The sequence below is a fragment of the Sciurus vulgaris genome, assembly GCF_902686455.1.
Source record: "Sciurus vulgaris genome assembly, chromosome: 6".
In the NCBI taxonomy this organism is placed as follows: domain Eukaryota; kingdom Metazoa; phylum Chordata; class Mammalia; order Rodentia; family Sciuridae; genus Sciurus; species Sciurus vulgaris.
In genome coordinates, this window is record NC_136466.1 from 76,865,161 (window position 1) to 76,888,178 (window position 23,018).

General features: G+C 33.4%; 1 protein-coding gene across 1 annotated transcript in view; it reads right to left on the reverse strand.

Moving 5' to 3' along the window:
- The window catches only part of MAN2A1 (mannosidase alpha class 2A member 1), a 184,917-nt gene that overhangs the window by 91,564 nt on the left and 70,335 nt on the right, over positions 1–23,018 (reverse strand). Inside the window, exons 6-9 of the mRNA XM_079143501.1 lie at positions 20,281–20,454; positions 17,077–17,263; positions 13,383–13,560; positions 1,594–1,796 (exon numbers count right to left, since the gene is read on the reverse strand). Coding sequence (XP_078999627.1) covers positions 1,594–1,796; positions 13,383–13,560; positions 17,077–17,263; positions 20,281–20,454 — 742 coding nt within the window. The remainder of the gene's footprint in view (positions 1–1,593; positions 1,797–13,382; positions 13,561–17,076; positions 17,264–20,280; positions 20,455–23,018) is intronic.

Sequence of the window (23,018 nt, forward strand, 5' to 3'; positions counted from 1 at the left end):
CAAAGCACAATTCTTGAAGAAATTCATAATTTTTAATAAAAGGCTTTTCTTAAAACACAGAATCCATGAGTATATAAAAGAGAGTAGGTAAAATCTAACTTGCTGGTTTTTGTTTTTGTTTGCCACATGGGATTAAATTGAGGGCCTCACACATGCTAGGCAAGTGCTCTTCCATTGAGCTATACCCTCAGCCATTTTTATTTTTATTTATTTTGAGGCAGGGTCTCTCTAAGTTGCCTAGGCTAGCCTTGAACCAAGTCCTTTTTTTTTTTACATTTTGTTTTTTAAAATTTTAAGGTACCCAGTCTGACCTCAAACTTGCAATTCTCTTGCCTTAGCCTCCTGAGTTGCTGGGATTATAGGAGTACAGTACTGTGCCTGTCCTTATTTATTTATTTATTTATAAATATTTATTTTAGTTGTAGATGGACACAATGCCTTTATTTTATTTATTTATTTTTATGTGGTGCTGAGGATTGAATCTGGTGCCTCACACATGCCAGGTAATCGCTCTAAAACTGAGCCACAACCCCAGCCCCTAATTTACTTTTTAATATCAAGATTCATCATAAAAATTAATTATTCTACTGGATTATATGCAGTGACAAAGTCTTGGGAACTCCTGGGGTAATTCACTTTTATGGAAAAAAAAATCAGATTCAATTACTCAGAATTACGATCCCTAATATGGTAGCCGCATGGCTACTGACATTTAATAAGCAACTTAGAGAAACCCTGTCTCAAAAATTAAAAAGATTGGGATGTGGCTCAATGATTAAGCACCCCTGGTTTCAAAAAAAAGTACTAAAAAAAAGTATGAAATTAAGAATTCAGTTCCTCTGTCATGCTGGTCACATTTTAAGCGCTCAATAGTTATGGCTACCATAGTGCACAGTACAGAGTAGAATCTACCACTGGAGACAGTTCTACTAAACAGTGACCCAGAGTTCTACTGGATGGTGCTGTTTCTGTTTTTATATTTTCTATTGACTTTTTATATCTCTGAATCCGTTTACTTTTTCAACGAATTCTCTGCCTCGCCTATCAATTCCCATCCCTTTCAAATTGTGTTCTTTTCTAAGCAGAAAATTATACTGACAGAAATGTTTCTGTAAATAAACTAAAATAGAGCCTCTACAGTTCTCCCACTTATAAACTACATCAGTTTTATAGTATGCACATGGAAGCCCACTTTGGGCTGCTGGGAGGCCCATTTGCTTATCTGATGCTGGTCTACGTTTCCAACAATTGGGTCTGCCAGATCACTGGCCTGTAGACACACATGATGGTGTCATGAATACTAATAAGGAGAGCAAATAATACAAAAAAATTAATTAGAAAAACACAAAACACAGAATTCAACTCTAAGAAAGTAGGACAAGATATATGACTTTAACTTCCAGAACAAAAATCCACTGTAATAATTTGATCATACTTTGGAGACATATTTCTGATTGCATTAAAATTTTGTAATTAAGTGAAATACATCATAACACTATATAAATGGTATGTATTACACAAAACCCTACAAAAAGGCTATGATAATGTGAAAGAAATGATGAAAGAAATGAAGTTAGCTAAAGGTAAATATACCTTAAATGGGATTCCACAATTCTATCCATTCGCTTGTAAAAGGGTCTAGATGTGAAATAGCCACTCCAATAATGATCATCCCGGTCAGCATAAGTGAAAAAATCTCCACTTAGAATAGGGAACATTGATTGTCCTTTGTTTCTCATAGCTGCATCTGCTTTATCCACAGCATCAAAATAATCTGATAAAGTTCCAAATTGTATCTAGTAAAAACAAAAAAGTTATAATTTAATTATTCACTGATATCTTAAAATTGTTTACTTTTTATACTGAAATGAAAAGTTAATAATAAATATTTAAGCTGTGTTTCCAAAATGAGCATAAAAGCTCAGATTTTACAAAAATCAAAAATGGAGAAAAATACTAGTGACTCTTACTTTTACTTACATCAAGTCCCAAATTTATCTAAGAGAAAATTTGAACATCTAAGCAATTAGGAAATTAGAAGGAGAACTATTTAGATCTACAAATTTGTGGAAATGAAAACTCCTTACATATCTTCAAGGTTTTGAGGTATTCAAGGATCCAGGAAAATTCCTTACATAGTTTTAAGATTTTGAAGTGTTCAAAGATCCAGGCATGGAGTAATCCAGATGAATGAAAGATGGATCACAAAAAATAAAAGATACATGTTTTAAACAAAATGTTCCAGAATTCTGGAAGAACACTTTTGTTAGTTACAAGTTTCATATATCAGCCTCTCTTGACCCCTACACCCCCAGGATGAGTTTTTATAAGGAAAAAGAGACTTTAAGAACAGCAGGTCATTTAAAAAAGTGCATTTTCTCTGCACTGAGTAAAATGTTACAGTATGAACTGAAAGGTTGACTGCTCAAATGAACAGGTAATTCTAACTAATGTTTTAAATTACCAGTACATAAATCCATTTTTATGAGTCCAAACTATTGTATAAATCAAAGAAAGGAACATTATACCAGATCTTGTAAATAGATATTAAAAAGGCACTCAAGTTAAAAATAGATTATTCAATAGAGAACGTGTTTTTAAATAATGAGATACTGATTTTATTATTTCTTCCTTACACACACACACACACACACACACACACAGATACTGTAAGTTATTATGGCTGAATATAGCAATGGCAAGGTTTTAAGTCCTACATGTGGCTTTGAGCATATTACATAATGTCTCTGTGTTATGGCAAATACAGTTCTAAGTAAAAAGCTTAAAATTATGACTGACAAATAATGGTGTAGATTTTAAGTGTTATTTTGCCAAGGCAAAATTTCAAATGGAAACATTTACGACATGATATTAATAAGGCAAACACAAGTTGTTATAACTTAATTGTGCTACAATAAATTTCATTATAGAAAAATATATGATTACTTCTAAATCCTTATGCTTTTATTAAAGATAAGCATTTTTCATCTTGTATCATTTATTTTTATTTTGGTTTCACCAATTACAGTGCTATTTTGGGCAAGTTAATCAATTAGTGTCTTAGTCTCTTTATCCTATATTGGGAATAATCATGGTACCTACCAAAATGTTCAGAGAATTAAGTTAAATGAAAGTTAAAGTCAAATAATAAAAGCATTTAATATATTTTAGCTCATAAGTATTACTGCTCACTCAACAGAATTACTAAGAAGCAGAATATAAGTATATATGCTTAACCGTACAAGAAAGGGGTCACAAATACAAGGAGCTATAGCATTAATTTCATACTTAATAGGTACAGACAAGTTCAAGGATGTATACATAATAATAGTGGTAAAATTTTCAATGATCTCATCTATTTAATAAGAAATTTTATTTAGATAATAAAAATTCCTTTGGGTTTCAAACTTTAGGAATTTATGGCACACTATAAACCTGATAGTCACATGGAACTATACCCTTTTAAATTTCTCATGTAATTTTTGGTATGAGCCAGGATAAAATATTTCCTACTTGATGATTTCCCAAAGCAATGTTTAGAAGTTTGGATAAGTGGTCAATAGCTTTCTCACAAACTTCATTCAATTTTTAAGGACTGAAAAATAATCTTCTACCTGTGCTAGAGTAGTTTCAAAAGTAAAATTTTCCATAATATTTCCTGGTAGCTCATAAAAGTAAATACATAGGACACCTAAAAATAATCAAACAAAAATATTTAAATGATTTTTACACCAAAAGGCAAAACAAATTCAATACTAAACATAAGACAACTCTATCAGAACAATGCACAGAAAAAAATTACATAGTTGTTAAATGATAATCAATGACAACCTGGCTGTCTTGGTTAGCTCCAATGTCAATTTTTTAGCCATCTAAACTCAATTATTTGTTTTTTTCCTTTCCTTTCATTAAAATAGTAAGTGTACACTCACAGTTTAGAAAAAAATATCTGCAAAACATCCCACAGATATAACTAGATAAACTATGTAGATAAAGGTAAAAGTCAAAGATTCCAAAGAACAATCAAACTAGTCAGGACTTACTTAAGGGATAAAAATTTTGGAGAGAGTAAAAATGCATCAAGATAAATTCTACAATCTCCCAAATTTTCATCTTGGAGCACTTATCCAGTCATTACATAAGACATGAAGGTCTAATAGAAAACATTCCCTAAAGGAAGCAATTGATAATATTCAGCACCTAATTATTAAAAAAAACTATGAGAAATATATAAATTTCTCAATCTTTTAAGAGAGTCTATAAAATCTTACACCAAACATCATGATTGATGATGAAATACTGAATGTTTTCTCCCTTAGAAAAATATGACTACTCTCACCATTTCTATTCCTGTTGAATAGAAATGGAGGATACAGTATTTGCAAAGACAAAAAGATAGACTGAAAATTACAAAGTTTTAGAAAAATATAAAAAAAATGCCATTATTCACACATAGAAAATTCAAAGAGAATCCACAACTAAATTATTAAAATTTAAAAATAAATCTAACAAGTTTACCGGATAAAAGGTTAAAGTGCAAAAGTCAATTATATTATTATACACAGAATACATATACCATGTCCTTGATGGCCCAATATTTGTAAAGAAGTTAATTATACTCAAATTGAACGACAGATTCAATGTAATCCCAACAAAAATGCCAACATTTTTGGTTTTCAGTAGAAATTACACCCTTGACCTCGAATTACACAGACTACAAAGGACTAAGAATAACCAGTGGAATTTTGAAAGCAGAACTAAATTGAAAGATTAATACTATCAGATACTAAGACCTGTTATAATCTATAGTCATAATGGCAGTGTGAGATTAGTCATATAGAATAACAATGAAAAGAAAGTCTAGACACAGACCCACACAAATGTAGTCTCACTCATGATTAATGACCAAGATGATGTTGCAGTGCAGTGCAATAAACTATGGATTTTTCAAAAAATGGCACTGGATATCCTTATGAGCAAACATGCATCTTGAGTCACACCTTGTGTGATAAACAGCACTACATTTCGGACAGACTATCCATCTAAATGTTAAAAGCAAAATAATAAAGCTTCTAGGAAATAACTTAAGAAATGTATTTTTATGACCCTGGAGTAAATAAAACTTTCTTAAACAAGACATAAAAAGCACTAACCATAAAGAAAAAATATTGTTAAAATGGAATTCATTAAAATTAAGAATTTCTGTTCATCAAAAGACAGCACTGAGAGTTAAAAACAGGCTACTTTGTGGGAGACGATATTTGTGTAACTTTATCTGAAAAAAGACTCAATCCAGAATATATAAAAGAATTATAAACAGAAAAAAAATAGATAACCCAATTTAATTTTAAAAATCATCAAAAGACTAAAATAGGTACTTCACAAAAGAGGCTACATGAAAGGCAATAAACATGAAAAAAAGGTCAACTTCATTAATATCCAGGGAAACAAAAAATAAAACTATCACATCTGCCAAAACTTTACAAATGAAAAGAAAAATACTGTGACAATACAAAGTCTGTCATACATCAAACAAATGATGTGCTAGAATACTGTTTGGCATTATCTACTAAACGTAAACAGGCATATACCTAATGACTGAAAAATCCTACCCCAATTTACACTCATATGAACTCAAACAGGTGACTAAAACATGCCCAATATGTTCAAGCAGCTTTATTTGTAATAGACAAAAAAAAAAAAAGAAAGAAAAAAGAAAAAGGAAAAAAAAACGGGGGGGGGGGGGGACCTAAATGTCCCAAAATAGCTGAAATTTGGTATACTCATAAAACAAATTAGAGTGTATAAAAACAAGTAAACAGATACAGAAAAGTATACATTTATGATTCCCTTCAAATTATGAAAAATGGTGGAATGAGACAGACATCATTACCCTATGTACATGTATGATTACACAAATGGTATGAATCTACATTGTGCACAACCATAGAAACAAAATCATGTACCTCATTTGTGTACAATGAATCAAAATGCAGTCTGTAAAAAATTAAAAGCTAAATAAAAATTTTAAAAAAAAGAAATAAACCAGACCCAAAAGTAAAAAAAAAAAAAAAAAAAAAAAATACAATTTAGGGACAAGTGATATGAGTGACAATAGTGGCCACTATCACAGCAGTTGGCGATGACCAGTAGGGGACCTGAGGAACTGCTCCAGGTGCTATGACTGTCCTAGGCCTTGTTATGGACAGTGATTATTGAGGGTTTTTGAAGTTGGAAAAATTATCTACACGTTTACAATTTGCACACTTCTCTTATGTGTGTGATACTTTAATTTTCGAAATTACTTTAAGAAGCTGTTATGGAGCTGGAGTTATAGCTCAATGGTAGAATGCCTGCCTAGCAGGTTGCACATAAAAATAAAGGCATTGTGTCCATATACAACTAAAAAAAATATATTTAAAAAAAACAAAGAAGTTGTTGGAGTGGGCACACAAAGGAGGAAATAGTGAAATAATAAAATGAGAATCTAATTCTTCAGAATCAGACAGAAGACTGGACCTTTCTATGGACTCAAAATCATTCCACAGTATGATACATTGAGAAGATAGATAACTCACATACATACCTCCTGCTCTGATCAAATAGTCATGTTTGAATTTTGCCATTGAGAAGAATACAGAAGTGACTTAAACAGCATCCCTATATTCAGATCTCACAACCTGGTGGAAATTTAGTTGTAAATATCTTGAATAAGCTTGGTATTTGACTTAAGTTTATCTATTTGGTATTATATGCTTATTTAATAAATTAAATTCTTACTACATAAACTGTGGTCTACCTCTAGCTTTTTAATTTTCTACACAGTAACATTGATTCCATTCTACAGTATTTTCACAGATCTTCTGTCTTATAGGTAAATATGGAAATATAATAAACACATTGAATAATTAATTTTCTCACATTGGGTCCTAAAATAAAACTTTAGAAGATTTAGTGACCAAAGGCAAATATATGTCTTGTAAGAATTTTGACTCAAAGAATTTTTAATGAGATAAAGAAAATGTAAATCTATCCAGATATATTATCAAATTACTAAATTTTTTAGATATCATAATGGTATTATGATTAGAGTTTTTAAAAGAGTGTTTATCATTAAGAGATATATACTCAAGTAGTTACAGATGAAACTACATAATATTTAAGATTTGCTTCAACATGATCTTGGGAGGGGGCTCAGACAGCAGTGGGACAGAGGTGAAACAAAAGTGGTCTTGAGTTGATAAATCTTGGAGTTGAGTCATGGATATGAAGAGAAGGGAGCTGTCTGCACTATTCTCAAAACTTCAGGGTGTATTTCAAACTTTCTACAAGGTTAAAAAAAAATGTAAGAACCACAGGCAAATGGTTAATTTTAGACATCTTCTCACTTAAGAAAATGGTAGTGTATTTTCTGAACATGAGACATTTGCAAAATTCATATGTTCATCTACAAATGCCAGTCACACTACTACATCAGAAGGAAGCAACTATCAAAGAGGAACAATAAACTTTCAATGCTGGTATAATATAGGGCATTTCTGAAAAATGGAAACTGCAACTTAGTAGGGGTATACTTTCAATCTATAAAAGCAATGCCTCTATAATTCCCAAGAATAGGTAATAGTCAACTTTAGAAATTGAACTATGGTATACAATAATTTTCCTCTTTTTAATTATTTTTTAAATTTTTTACAGACTGCATTTTGATTCATTGTACACAAATGGGGTACATCATTTTGTTTCTGTGGTTGTACATGATGTAGATTCATACCATTTGTGTAATCATACATGTACATAGGGTAATGAAGTCTGTCTCATTCCACCATTTTTCATACATCCCCATTTACTTCTACCTAAAGTTTCTCCATTCTTCTCTCACTCACCACCCCACCGACCCCCATTATATATCATTCTCCACTTATTAGGGAAAACATTTGGCCATTGGCTTTTGGGATTGGTTTATTTCACTTAGCATGATATTCTGAAATTCCATCCATTTGACTGCAAATGCCATAATATTTTTCTTCTTCATGGCTGAATAATATTCCATTGTGTAGATATGCCACAGTTTCTTTATCCATTCATCTGCTGAAGGGTATCTAGGTTGGTTCCACAATCTAGCTATTATGAATTGAGCTGCTATAAACACTGATGTGGCTGCCTTACTGTAGGATGCTGATTTTACGTACTTTGGGTATAAACCAAGGAGTGAGATAACTGGATCAAAATGTGGGTCCATTCCAAGATTTCTGAGGATTCTCCACACTGCTTTCCAGAGTGACTGTACCAACTTGCAGCTCCACCAGCAACGTAAAAGTGTGCCTTTTCCCCCACATCCACGCCAACATCTATTATTGTTTTTGTTCTTAATAATAGCCATTCTAATTGGAATAAGAAGAAATCTTAGAGTTGTTTTAATTTGCATCTCTAATTACTAGAGATGTTGAACACTTTTTCATATATTTATTAATTGCTTGTATGTCTTCTTCTGTAAAGTTTCTGTCCAGGTTCTTGGTCCATTTATTGATTAGATTCTTTGTATTTTTGGTGTAAAGTTTTGTAAGTTCTTTATAAGTTTTGGAGATAAGTGCTCCCTGAAGTGTGTGAAAAGATTTTCTCCCACTCTGTAGGTTCTCTTTTCACATTATTGATTGTATCCTTTGCTCAGAAAGTTTTTTTAGTTTGAGTCTATCCCATTAATTGATTCTTGCTTTGTCTTATGCTGTGGGAGTCTTGTTAAGGAAGTCTGATCCTAAGCCAACATGATGAAGATTCAGGCCTACTTTGTCTTCTATTTGGTGCAGGGTCTCTGGGTAATTCCTAAGTCCTTGATCCATTTTGAGTTGAGTTTTGTGCAAGGTGAGAGATAAAGGTTTAATTTCATTTTACTGCATGTGGATTTCCAGTTTTCCCAGCACCATTTGTTGAACAGGCTATCTTTTCTCCACTGTATGTTTTTGGCTCCTTTGTCTAGTATGAGGTGACTGTATTTATGTGGGCTCGTCTCTGTGTCTTCTACTCTGTACCACTGTCCTGTCTATTTTGGTGCAATACCATGCTGTTTTTGTTACTATTGCTTTGTAGTATAGTTTAAGGTCTGGTATTGAGATAGCTCTTGCTTCACTTTTTCTGCTCAGGATTGTTTTGGCTATTTGAGGTCACTTGTTCTTCCAGATGAAGTTCATGATTGCTTTCTCTATTTCTGTGAGAAATGTCTTTGGGATTTTAAATGGAATTGCATTCAATCTATATAATGCCTTTGGTAGAAGGGCCATTTTGACAACGTTAATCTGCCTATCCAAGAACATGGAAGATCTTTCCATCTTCTAAGGTTTTCCTCAATTTCTTTCTTTAGTGTTCTGTAGTTTTCATTCACTGACCCCGCCCACTCGCCCACCCCACGCACCACAGAGGGACATTGGACACTGCGCCTGCCCCTGCACTGACTCAGCATGCCCTTGCTGGGGCTCCCCAGCTTATTTGGAGGTGGTGCAGGCATTTTGAATTAATCCTGAGGGCGTGGCCATCATCATTGGAAAGGCAGCTCCCTTCCTGAGACACCTTCAGGAGACTGGAGGCCCTTTGACTGGTACCTCTATTTATTCACTTATATCCTACACCCTTCCCCATCCTCTTTTTTCACCACTAGAAATACTGTAAATAATAATCAAACTCATCCTGTTTGTTATAATAATGTTAAATTCTTCATAGGGACTATCTCATTCAGGGCTACATTTTCTCTGTATTGAGAATACTAATATTGATCTCCCCTTCAAAGGGGAGGTACTAGAAAACTGCAGGGTCAAAATAAGCCCGCAGAGGGGAAACTTCAGTACTGCTGATCTTCAGTGCTAGAGGGGAATATACAGAAACAATATGAAAAAACAGGGGAAGAAAGTGTCCCTAACAAACCAAGGTGCTGTTTTGATAGAATCCAATGACAGCATGGCAGTAGCAATGACAGAAAAAGAGTTTAGAATCTGCATACTTAAAATGATCCATGAAGCGAAAGACGAGATAAGAAAGCAAATGCAGGCAATGCATGATCATTCCAGTAAACAGTTAAAAGATCAGATACAGGAAGCAAAAGAGCACTTCAATAAAGAGATAGAGATTCTGAAAAAATAATACTTGAAAGAAACAATAAATCAAATTAAAAATGCAATAGAAAACATCACCAACAGAATAGATCTCGTGGAAGACAGAATCTCAGACAATGAAGACAAAATATTTAATCTTGAAAATAAGGCTGAGCAAACTGAGATATTAAAGAAGTCATGAACGAAACCTCCAAGAATTATGGAATATCATGAAAAGACCAAATTTAAGAATTATTGGGATTGAGGAAGGTACAGAAATACAAACCAAAGGAATGAACAACCTGTTCAATGAAATAATATTAGAAAATTTCCCAAACCTGAAAAATGAAATGGAAAATCAAATATAAGAGGCTTACAGAATACCAGGTGCACAAAATTACAATATATCCACACCAAGGCACATTATAATGAAAATACCTCACATACAAGATAAAAGATAGGATCTTAAAGGCTGCAAGAGAAAAGCATCAGATTACATAAGGGAAAATCAATACAGATATCAGTAGATTTCTCAGCCCAGACTCTAAAAGCAAGAAGGGCCTGGAATAATATATTTCAAGGTCCTAAAGAACATGGATGCCAACCAAGAATCCTATACCCAGCAAAACTAACCTTCAGATTTGATGATGAAATAAAATCTTTCCACAATGAACAAAAGTTAAAAGAATTTACAAACAGAAAGCCTGCATTACAGAACATTCTCAGCAAAATATTTCACAAGGAGGAAGTGAAAAACAACAATACAAGTCAGCAAAGGAAGGAATTACCCTAAAGGAAAAGCCAATCAGAGGAGAAACCAAGTCAAGTTAAAAACCAAAAATAAGCCAAAATGACCAGGAATACAAATCATATCACAATAATAACTCTGAATGTTAATGGCCTAAACTCAATAATCAAAAGACATAGACTGGCAGATTGGATTAAAAAGAAAGACCCAACAATATGTTGCCTTCAAGAGACTCATCTCATAGAAAAAGACATCCACGGACTAAAGGTGAAAGGATAGGGAAAAACATACCATGCACATGGACCCAGTATAAAAGCAGGGGTCTGCATCCTCATATCAGATAAAGGAGACTTCAAACCTAAGTAAGTCAGAAAGGATAATGAAGGACATTTCATACTACTTAAGGGAAGTATAAAACAGCAAGACATAACAATTTTAAATATTTATGCCCCAAACAACGGAGCATCTATGGACATCAAACAAACCCTTCTTAATTTTAAGAATCAAATAGACTAAAACACAATAATAGTGGGGGACTTTAACACACTGCTCTCACTACTGGATAGATCCTCCAAACAAAAACTGAACAAAGAAACTATAGATCTAAATAATAAAATCAATGATATAGATTTAATGGAAATATACAGAGTATTTCATCCATCATTGAGCGAATGTACTTTCTTCTCAACTGCTCATGGATCCTTGTCCAAAATAGACCATAAGCTTTACAAAGAAGCCATTAGTAAATACAAAAAAACAGAGATACTACCTTGTATCCTATCAGACCATAATGGAATGCAATTAGAAATCAATGATAAAATAACAAACAAAAACCACTCATACACCTGGAGACTAAATAATATTCTATTGAATGATGCAGTGATAACAGAAGACATCGCAGAAGAAATAAAAAAAATTCTTAGAGGTAAATGAGAACGACACAGCATATCAAAATCTCTGGGACACTCTGAAAGCAGTACTAAGAGGAAAGTTCACTTCATTGAGCTCATACATTAAAAAAAATAGTCAACAACTAAATGACCTAACATTACATCTCAAAGCCCTAGAAAAAAGAACAGATCAACACCAAAAATAGAAGACAGGAAGTAATTAAAATCAGAGCTGAAATCAATGAAATTGAAACGAGAAACAATTCAAAAAATTGACAAAATAAAAAGTTGGCTCTTTGAAATAGTAAACAAAATTGATAGACCCTTAGCCACACTAAGAAAAGAACAGAGAAAACTCAAATTACTAGAATTCATGATAAAAAAGGAAAGATCATGACAGACACCACTGAAATACATAACATAATTAGAAGCTACTTTGAAACTCTATACTCCAACAGAAAATATCGAAGACATCGACAAAGTTTTAGACACATATGATCCTCCCAAACTGAATCAGGAAGACGTACACAATTTAAACAGGTCAATTTCAAGCACCAAAATAGAAGAAGCCATCAAAAGTCTACCAACAAGAAAAGTCCAGGACCAGATGAATTCTCAGCCAAATTCTATAAGACCTTTAAAGAAGAACTAATACCAATACTCCTCAAAGTATTCCAGGAAATAGAAAAGGAGGGAACCCTTCCAAATTTTCTGAGGCTAGTATCACTGGAATACCAAAACCAGACAAAGACTCATCAAGGAAAGAAAACTTTAGACCAATATCCCTGAGGAACACAGATGTAAAAATCCTTAACAAAATACTGGCAAGTCGCATACAAAAATATATTAAAAAGATAGTGCACCATGATCAAGTGGGTTTTATCGCAGGGATGCAAGGTTGGTTCAATATCCGGAAATTAATAAATGTAATTCATCACATCAATAGATATTAAAATTAAAAATCACATGATTATTTCAACAGATGCTGAGAAAGCATTTGATAAAATACAGCACCCCTTCATGATTAAAATACTAGAAAAAACAGGAATAGTAGAAACATACCTCAACATTGTGAAGGCTATCTATGCTAAGCCCGCAGTTAACATCATTCTTAATGGAGAAAAACTGGAAGCATTCCCTCTTAAAACTGGAACAAGACAGGAATGCCCTCTTTCACCACTTCTATTCAACATCGTCCTTGAAACACTAGCCAGAGCAATTAGACCAAAGAAATTAAAGGAATATAAATAGGAAAAGAAGAACTCAAGCTCTCACTATTTGCCAATGACATGATTCTATATTTAGAGGATCAAAAAAACTCCACTAGAAAACTTCTACAACTAATAAATGAATTCAGCAAAGTAGCAGGATATAAAATCCATATGCATGAATCTAATGCATTTCTATTCATAAAAGATGAATCCTCTGAAAGAGAAATTAGGAAAACCATTCCATTCACTATAACCTCAAAAAAAAAAAAAATACTTGGGAATCAATCTAACAATAATTTTCTTATTAATGAATTATACTTTTACATAAAAATTACATATTCTAAGAAAAGTCAGAATGTAATACAAAGAAACTAAGAATATGGTGTTACAGTCTCATTGAACACTGAAGGTCCAACTTCAAAAACGATATAATAAATAAATATCTTCTCATTACCTTTACTTTCAGGTCAGGTTGAGAATTCATATATTGAAAAAGATGCTCATAATTCCTGAACTGTAAGTTCCATTCTCCATAGTCAGTGTAGCGAAAATCATCTCCAAGTGGGGCCAAGAGAACTTTAGTACGGAAAAGTTTTGACTTCTTTCGGTACTGATCTAGGATCAAATGAGCCCTATAAAAGAGTAAGAGAAAATATGAATTCTATCAAGAGGAGGCCAACAGAGGAACTTAATAAGGAAGTATTGAAATTCAAATGTATACTACAAAAAAAATAAATTATTGTATTTTTTATTAAAATAATTTACAAGACAGATTTTCTAAAAATCACACATTATCCATTTAAAACATTTGTATATTCTTATCCTTGGGGAAAACCCATAGTTTTTCAATGAACAATCCTTAGAGAAATATGGTCACAACCAAGTTTGGCATGTTAATTACCAGGACAGCAATGTCTTCCTGAAGCCCAAGCATAGCAATTGGCTCCCAGATACCCCATGTTTTAAAATAATGTAGTCCAAGAAGACATAAAGATTTCTCATCCAATCAACTTTGAAGTTTGCTTTGCTTTAATATCTTTTCTCTAATTTAATCTATAATCTTAATAGTCTAATTAAACATAAAAAATACATTTCAAATAAGACTAAATGGCATAAATCTTAACCTATAACATTCTACAAAACAGTATATACTATTCTGAAGAAAGAATAACAACTTGACACCTGCCATCAATAATCTGATTATCTGTCACAGTGTTCTTTTCAATACTCTTCACCAGTTAATGCCCAGGAGTTGAACTAGCTATTTTGGTTTCTATCTCCTTAGGCTCTAACCAAAGACTCAAGAGGTCAGTCAAACATACTCTGCTGATGTGATCAGCTTTTGTACTTCATATTCTAGTATTCTGCAGAAAATTGAAAATGCTGAATTGGGGAACTGTTTGAGGAAGTCTAGGAATACAAAGTAAGAGGAAACATTTGTAAAAATGAAGTCAGCAAACAGATAACTCCAAGTGATTCATGGTGTTTATAAAGCCGAAGTTTAAGAAATTAGTGTTTAAATAACACTTTTTTTTTAACCTAGTATTTCAATTTTCACTTCAAGGATTATCCAAAAGTGAATTCCAATCCACAATCTAAAAACTGCATAAAAGTTAAAGAATATCAATAATAGAGGCATTCTATAAAAATTATGAAAAAAAATTAAATTTAGGATTTCATATGGTCTTTTAAAAATGTACGGTCTCTGAAACTACTTTGCAAATATAAATTTTAGCAATAATTTAGGGCTTGGCTAATAAAATATAATCATAATATCCATATGTAACACATAATCTTTAGTTTTCTGAGATTAGTATTTGGCACCATATTTAATCTTTACTATTACTTTACTAACATTTCACATTTACCAAAACCAATTGTAGATTATTACTTACAATTTTTAAAAAGACATGTGAATGACGGGATTAGCCACACGGAAATAAGACCAAAAGTAACAAGAGTAAAAAAATCAAATATATCAACCACAGATAAAAGATACTATGATTAGGCATGCAACTAGATTTTTGAGGCAATCAGCATAAACGAGTTTACTATTACATTTACCACAATTTGTATATATGGGCGCTTTACACATATACAGAAAAAAGAGAATAAACATTAATGGTGTCCTTTTTATATCTGGCATTCATCCTAACTCTCAAGCTCCTGCCCAGAAAGTATCAACAGTAGGAAAGACAAGCAACCATTCTATATCACTTGGCATGTAGTATATGCTCACTAAATGTAAACAAATGATGAATAAATTGACCAATTTATTTATTGACCAATATTACAACATTCAACTAAATAAGAAATGTCAACTTAACTCTAACCAACAACCCCTCCCCACAATTGCTTGAAACATCAAATATCTGACATTCAATGGAAAAACCCAACTTAAAAAATGATACTAGATGAAAAAATAATGAAGAATGCTATTTCCTTATTTGCAAAGTAAAGGAACCTGTTGCACTTAACATACCGAAAGATGCCACCTGTATATTACAGTTAAATCTCATTTTCTTTAGGATAATATCTTTAGGATATTAAAAAGTTAAAAAATGTCACTGAGTGTCATTGATCACCAGGTCAAAAAGAATTATGATATTAGAAATTATAAGAAGTTAAAAAAAATCTACAGATTCATCCGTATGTCCCTTGGTGCATGGAAACTACCTTTAGAACCACTGGAACTGACTGAGCACAAGGCATGCTTCTGGGGAGCAATTTGTGTGGGGTTAGATAACGTAGTCAAAAGATTACACAAAATGGCTTCTTTTCCAGCAATGCATCAAACATAGGCACTCTCAACAGCACCCAAGAAACAGAAAAGGGGCTCACAATACTTGTGGTTACTCTGGAACTCCCCAACTGAAACATATGACTAATCTTAAAGTGGCTCCCCATCCTTGACCACCTGAGCTGGAAAGAGTGGTATAAACACTTGCAAATACAGAGGGTTATGTGCTTAGTTGGGTCAGGGCTCCTCCCACCCGAGCCCTTCTGATCACTGCACCTTCTGCTACATCTGACTGGCTTATTCTCTTATGCCTGACCAGTTTAACCCTAGAAAGCAGGCTGCTCATAGTTCTTGTTTTTACTGCTCTAGGATCCAAGAAAATGAAACCAGATCAGCCCTGTCTTGGGGAGTTTTTCAAAAGAACTTTGAAGTCATATTTTGATAAAAGGACTTCTTGGCTTCAAGAAGACTCCCATGCTAAAACACCTTAAGTTCTGCCACAGTGAGGGGCTCACTGGAAGATTTTCTTTAAGACCAAGAGACACAGACAAGGTAAAACCACCTGATCTCATTTTATCCTTTATGTGTATTTTTTTTAAAAGTAACCTCTTTTTTTAATGCATAGATTTGACATTACAAAGATCTTAATGTATTTAAGAGGTCATATTATTTTCCTAGCAGAGTTTGGTGTTTTTAAATTAGGATACAATACTTTATTTAATGCATTATACTAATTCTCAAAAGAAGAAATTAAACTTTAAAAGCACCAATATTAGAAACTATAGGTAACTTGGTTTAATGAGATGCTTTCTTCATTAGCATAATTTTATTCTAAAGAAATGGTTCATTCCTTTGATTATTTTACTTAAATAATGTTTAAGTATAAATATTCTTAATTAAGGTTTTCTATAAGTCAAAAACATCAAAAAGATGCAAAGATGTATATTCATCAGAGCTGGGTAAAATTCACTATTATTGAAGTTGTTATTATGGGAAGATAATTACACTCTTTATGTGTTCCATTTCAATAAATGTGTTTTTGTAGTTGAGTTGCTTTTCTTACCAATTTATGCAATGGAGACCAGAAGTTTTATTATCAACGAAAGGATATGAAATAAATCAAACACAGTAGAAAGCTTTTATAATGAGGGCAAAGGAGGTGGTAATAATAGTGCATTATGGGTTAGCCACTGTATATTGATCTACTATTGTTCAATTTCCATTAAACTATAACACATAAAAGGAATAGTCATAAATGGCATTTTTAAGTTGTCTTAGATCTGGTTTGAAAAAATACTTGGGACAAGGATTATGTTGGCTACTGAAGCTATTTATTCAACCTCAGCAACTCACAGCTAAGTAGCTACTTTATTCATGATGGTGTCTTACGAAATACATGTTTTCATACCTTCTCTGGACATTTTCAGAAGAAATTGCTTCTGGGGCGAGTCCCCAGGGACAATCAAATCTGCCTGCAGGAAGCCGTTTAAAATCAAACTGGCAGCATATTTTAGGATCAGGTCCACAAGTGTGAGGGATGTCATAGCTGTAGAAAGGCATCATGTGGCAAAAAATATCTGTGGCAGATCCCAGATCTAAAATAAAAAGCCAACAAACAAACTTGCATTTACAAAATATGTTTTCCCCAAAACTGCTCAATGATGCCATTACTTCATACATACACGATGCAAGCTGTACCCTAAATCAACAGCCCTCTTACTACTACTACACATACCCCAGAAGCATTTAATAGCGTCAATCCAAAGGAAAACATAGCTCAGCCTCTATTATCTCTTCTACTTAAATATAACAAGGACAAAAAGCCCCATAAAGAACCAGCAACTTCTGACCCGGAAGGATAACTGACCGGAAGTTCAAATTACAACTGGTTCATCTAAACTCATGATGCCCTTTACCCCTGGCTGCCAATACCTGCCTTATCTGTCCCTTCCCAGGCAATAGGAGGCACTGGGGGAACCAAGACATTAGCTATAGGGCCTATAGGGCCGGGGTGAAAGAGAAAACAGGGAACTGGAAGAACAAAAGAAGAAGGGGGAATTATGAAATCACTAGTCAAATGCCTGTTCCCCTCTTGCACTGAGGAAAGGAAGTGCAACAAAGGAAAGTTCCCAGAGTCTTGTTCACCAAAGGTGAGTCAAGGGGACTTTTCATCAAGAAAGAAGCAGGGGTGGGAATGGGGGGCAGTAAATTCCAAAAACAAAAACAAAGCAGAAAAGATGTAGAAAAAGAATACTGATTACTGATGGACAATAGTTTTTCATTAAAAGCTCAACAACAGTATGTGTTAAGACCTTGCCCTAGAAAGATCTGATGTTCACCACCAATTAAAACTGGAGAACTGGGTTGGAGTTGTGGTTCAGTGGTAAAGCGCCTACCTAGCATGTGTGAGACACTGGGTTCAATCTTCAGCACCACATAAAAAGAAAATGAAGGTATTGTGTCCATCGACAACTAAAGAAATTAAAAAAAAAAAAAAAAAAAAAAAAAAAGACTGGCGGGCTTAAAACAAAGGTTAAGAGCGTGATCCTGAGTTTTATATAACTTCCTCTACCTTTATTTATGTGTAAATTTCCAGAAATGGGTATACAACACTTTTATAATAAAGATAAAAGAGAAACAAAAAAAGCAACATTTACTTTTTTAAAAATGAAAACAACTGTTTCATGAAAACCAGAAGCCAGGAGTGATACACACCTATAATCCCAGCTACTCAGGAGGCTGAGGCAGGAGGATCGAAAGTTTGAGGTAAGCTTCAGCAACTCATCAAGACCTTGAGACCTTGTCTCAAAAAATAAAAAGGGCTGGGGATGTGTCTCAGTGGTAGAACTCTTGCCTAGCATACTCTTTAAGGATTGGCTATGGGTCTAATTCCCAGTGCTACCAAAAATAAATAAATAAATAAATAAACACAAAAACAAGCTCAATTTAATTTGACACCTTCCAAAAAGCAACATGTTCAAATGTATATTAAGTTCTAAAATATTCCAATTTTAGTCTTTAGTTAAGATAATTACCACTTCTTTTGCAAATTTTTAAAAGTATTAAAACTTACATGTTTCTGTGTTAGCAGTGGTTTCACTGAAGCTTATTCTGCTGTTCACTAATGCTTGTTACATATGCAGAGGTTATCACAAGTCCCAGAACTGACAGAAACTTCCTCCTCCTTTCTCCTACAGATGAAGACGTACTCATCCTCCTACCTTTTCTTATACCCCACTACTTAACAGTTCATGTACATTTAATTTTATCTACTGAATTTGGTTGGGTCTATATACTTTATCAAATTAGATAATAACTTCCTCACAGGAAAGGATGTTTCTATATTTCTTCCTAGCACAGTATTAAATACATAAACGTACTCAATAATTTCTTACTGACTGATACTTATGGGCAAATTAACAATTCTTTGTTTTGCAAATCCTCCTTTGCATTTGATCAAACTACACAGGATATAACCCCCTACAAATTCTTGTCCTCCTTACAGGTTTAATTTTCCAGAATAAAAAATTAGCTAGCTGCTAATAGCTAGTTGCTTTCCTTATTGAAAAATCAGCAGTATGTGTGATAAAGTTATTGTCTGAATTTACAAATAAATTTTCTGAAACACTTAAGGGGTATATATTACACAAGAAAGTAAGTATGATGTAATGCAGAGATGTCCTAACATCATTTTAATAACAAAATCTTGTTCTCAAGATGAAGTCTTACTGAGAAGTCAATACCAGGGCATTAGGAGCTTGGGCTTCAGGATTGTACACAACTAGATCTAAATCTCTGCTACCCACTACCTATCTGACTTTTAGCAAATGGTTTCACATAGCTAAACTTCCATTTCTTCACCAATGCAAAAGCATAATAATGAACCTGACTTAAAGGATGGTAATAACGCCTAAATAAGAGAGCAGGTACGAAGCATATAACATAAAGTATGACCCACATAATGAGCCGATAAATAAAAATAACTTAATAAATAATAAGGTATTTAAAATTAATTGGGGATTGAGAAAGGCAAAGGCCTCCCAAGAGGCCAAGGTCCTCTCTTACCTCAACAAAGGCCAGCAGAAGCATGTCTTAGAAACACCTGCATGCCCATAGAACAGAATGAAAACAGACACTATAGACAACATGAGGGCTTTTCCAGGAGGACAGGATTAAGGTTTCAAAGGGCAATTCTTAAAAGGTGCAGAGACAAGAGAGGCAAAAGGAAGGACACAGGCTGAATATAAGACAAAGAACTGGATAGCAGTTCTCATGCACGTTCAACTTTGTGATAAAGCATGTGCTTTTTAAACCAGAAGCAAATGATAGTATTATTGGCACAATACTACTCTTTGTATTTACTTACTTCCTTTAGACATAGAAAAGATTCAATGATTTGTAAATAAACATCAACATCACTGCTTAAAAGGACTCTTGATACAAATACACTGAAAAGTAAAAAAAGAATGACTATCTTTTATCAATCTGAATTTCAATACTGATACTGAACAAAACCAACAATGTCTTGAGTTCATAACCCTTGTGAAATAACATCTATGTCAAGTGGGATCTTGTCAAGTGGAACCTTCAGCTTTCATCAAACCCTACATACCCCAATTCTGTCTCCAAAAAAACTCCAATGTTTTATACCATGCAAAGTGTTTTTTAACTGCATAATGAACTCTCTGGATAAGCATGTGTGAAAATCCAGCACGTTTTAGAAGATAAGCCATTGTTGGTGAGTGTCCAAAAGGATCAATGGCCCAACCAGAACGAGGTTTCACTCCTGTAAATAAAGAAAAGAAGTGTTATTTTTTGAAATTGATAAATGAAATGAAATAAAGACAAGTCACAACACATTCAGATCCATCAGAGTTCTAGGCCTCCTGGGTTATAAGACAGAGGATCTACTTGGCATTATCCTTTGATAAGTACTCCCAGGAAGACTCCCCGCAGGGAGAATGCTGCCACTTCACATCCACCTGGACAGTGAGATGGTCACTGAAATTCATCAGTTCAAACTGAAATAAGCACTCTGCCATCTTATAGCTATTCTAAGGCCATTGCCATTCACCTGAGTTGGACAACAGAACCAAGGCTCTACCCTCCAGGATCTCAGAGTTCTGTCATCTGTGGCGAGGGAGAGCCTCAAAACACACAAATCTGTCATTTCAATTTACACTTCCCAATCTCTACATTAGGGACTTTTCAGTCCGTCTTTTACACTTTACAACAGCTACAAATCATCTTCGTATATACAGGTAGAACTGACCGGAATAATTATTACCATATTTCACTAATTCTTAAGACATTTTGAAGCTGGTGCTTTTTCTCTACCTAAGAGGGGGAGGTCAAAGGAAATATTCACATCTAGATCATACTGATTATAAGAGCCTTCAACTAAAACCATATTTCACACCTGATAAAAATATTTAATATATATATATATATATATATATATATATATATATATATACAGGTTACAGTTGAGATGTTTATTCATCTACCATTATACAACTCTGATCTTCCACTTATGTAGGATTCTCATATGAGGCTTCTACTCAAAAAAATTAGATGCAAATTAGATAGTATCGATAACTGTGTTGAAATTCTTAGCATTATCAAAAAATTTAACACAAACAAAAGGCCCTGTAGGCATGGAATTTTATCAGTAAATCCTTTCAAATGTCCATAAACTTCAAGGAATATAAAGAAGAGTGCAATACTACCCAATTATGATATTAAGTATCATAAACCAATAAATAATTCATATAAATGTAGCACATTAACAAAGAAAATAATCTCACTTATGAAAACAGAGATAAAAATCATAAACAAAAAACAATAAACAGATTGAACTCAACAGCACCAAGACCAAAAGGGATTTACCCCAGGAAGTCAATGACTTTTTAATTGAGCAAACAGCTATCATATTCATAGAACAAATTAGACAAACCATATAATGTTAATAGATGTCTGAAAGAAATCCAGTAACATTCAACATGCACTGCTAATTGAAAAATACTAAAAAGAAAAGAATTTTCTCAATGCTATAAAAAAAAAATACCCACCATAAAATAATAGATAATATGCTTAGTAAAGCTAAGCAATTTCCTTTAAAAATCTGGAACAAGAAAGGCAAATATCCCATTATCATATGTCATTATTACACCCGATCTGAACAACATAAACAGATATATGGTTTAATCCTAGCAGTATTAATAAGAGACACACGTTTTAGTTTTGAAGATATATACTTACTATGACCAGTAATAAATTATATAAAATATTAGTAATGATAAAAAGTAAGTTTTCTAGAAGATTTATATACTTACACACATAATTGCAATTCCAAACATTTCTACATACTGGTATTAAACAGTTAAAAGAAATAAGAAAGACATCACCAAAACCAAGAGCTCATATTCAGAACATACAGAGAATATCTACAACAAGAAAAAAAACTCAGCTGAAAAGAAAAAGGGTCAAAGACTTAGAACCTTCAAAGTAAGACAAACCTCTGGCCAATAAGCACAATAAAAAAATACTCAACATGATTATTCACCACAGAAATGCAAATTAAAATAAACATATCATTGTATGCCCATTAGAATGCTAAAAAAAAAAAAGATTAACAATGTTGTTAAGGAAGTTAAACAGAATTCTAATTCACTGATGGTGAAATATAAAATAGTAAAACCACTCTGAAAAACTCTTTTATAGTTATTATGAAGTTATCACACATCTATCCTACAACCCAGAAATTCTATACCTAGTGCATATTCATGACAATGAAACATACACCCACCCACAGAGGCTTGTACACAAATGTGTAATGCAGTATGTGTCATAATAACTAAAAACCAGGAACACCCCAAATGTCTGACAGGAAACTGGATAAACAATGAAATACTACCCATTCATCAAAAGGAATGAACTAGTAACATACGCAACAATAAAGAATGTTATGTTTTTGATGTGAAGTGTTCCCCAAAAAGCTCATGTGTGAGGCAGTGAAAGAAGGTTTAGAGGTGACATGACTGGTAAAATGATTGACAGCCTTAACCCAAACACGGAATTAATCCCCAGGGAGGCTGGTAGGGAGTAGCTGAAGGAGGTAGGCCACTGGGGGCATGCCTTTGAGGTGTATATTTGTTGAACTGAGCCTAGTCTCTCTCTGCTTCCTGATCATGTGAGCCACTTCCCTCTGTCACACTCTTCCATTCCATCATGATGTTCTGCCTCACCTTAGGCCCTAAGGAATGGAGCCAGCACTCTCTGAAATGAGACCTCTGAAACCATAACCCTCCAATAAACTTTTCCTCCTCTAAAATTGTTCTTGTCAGGTCT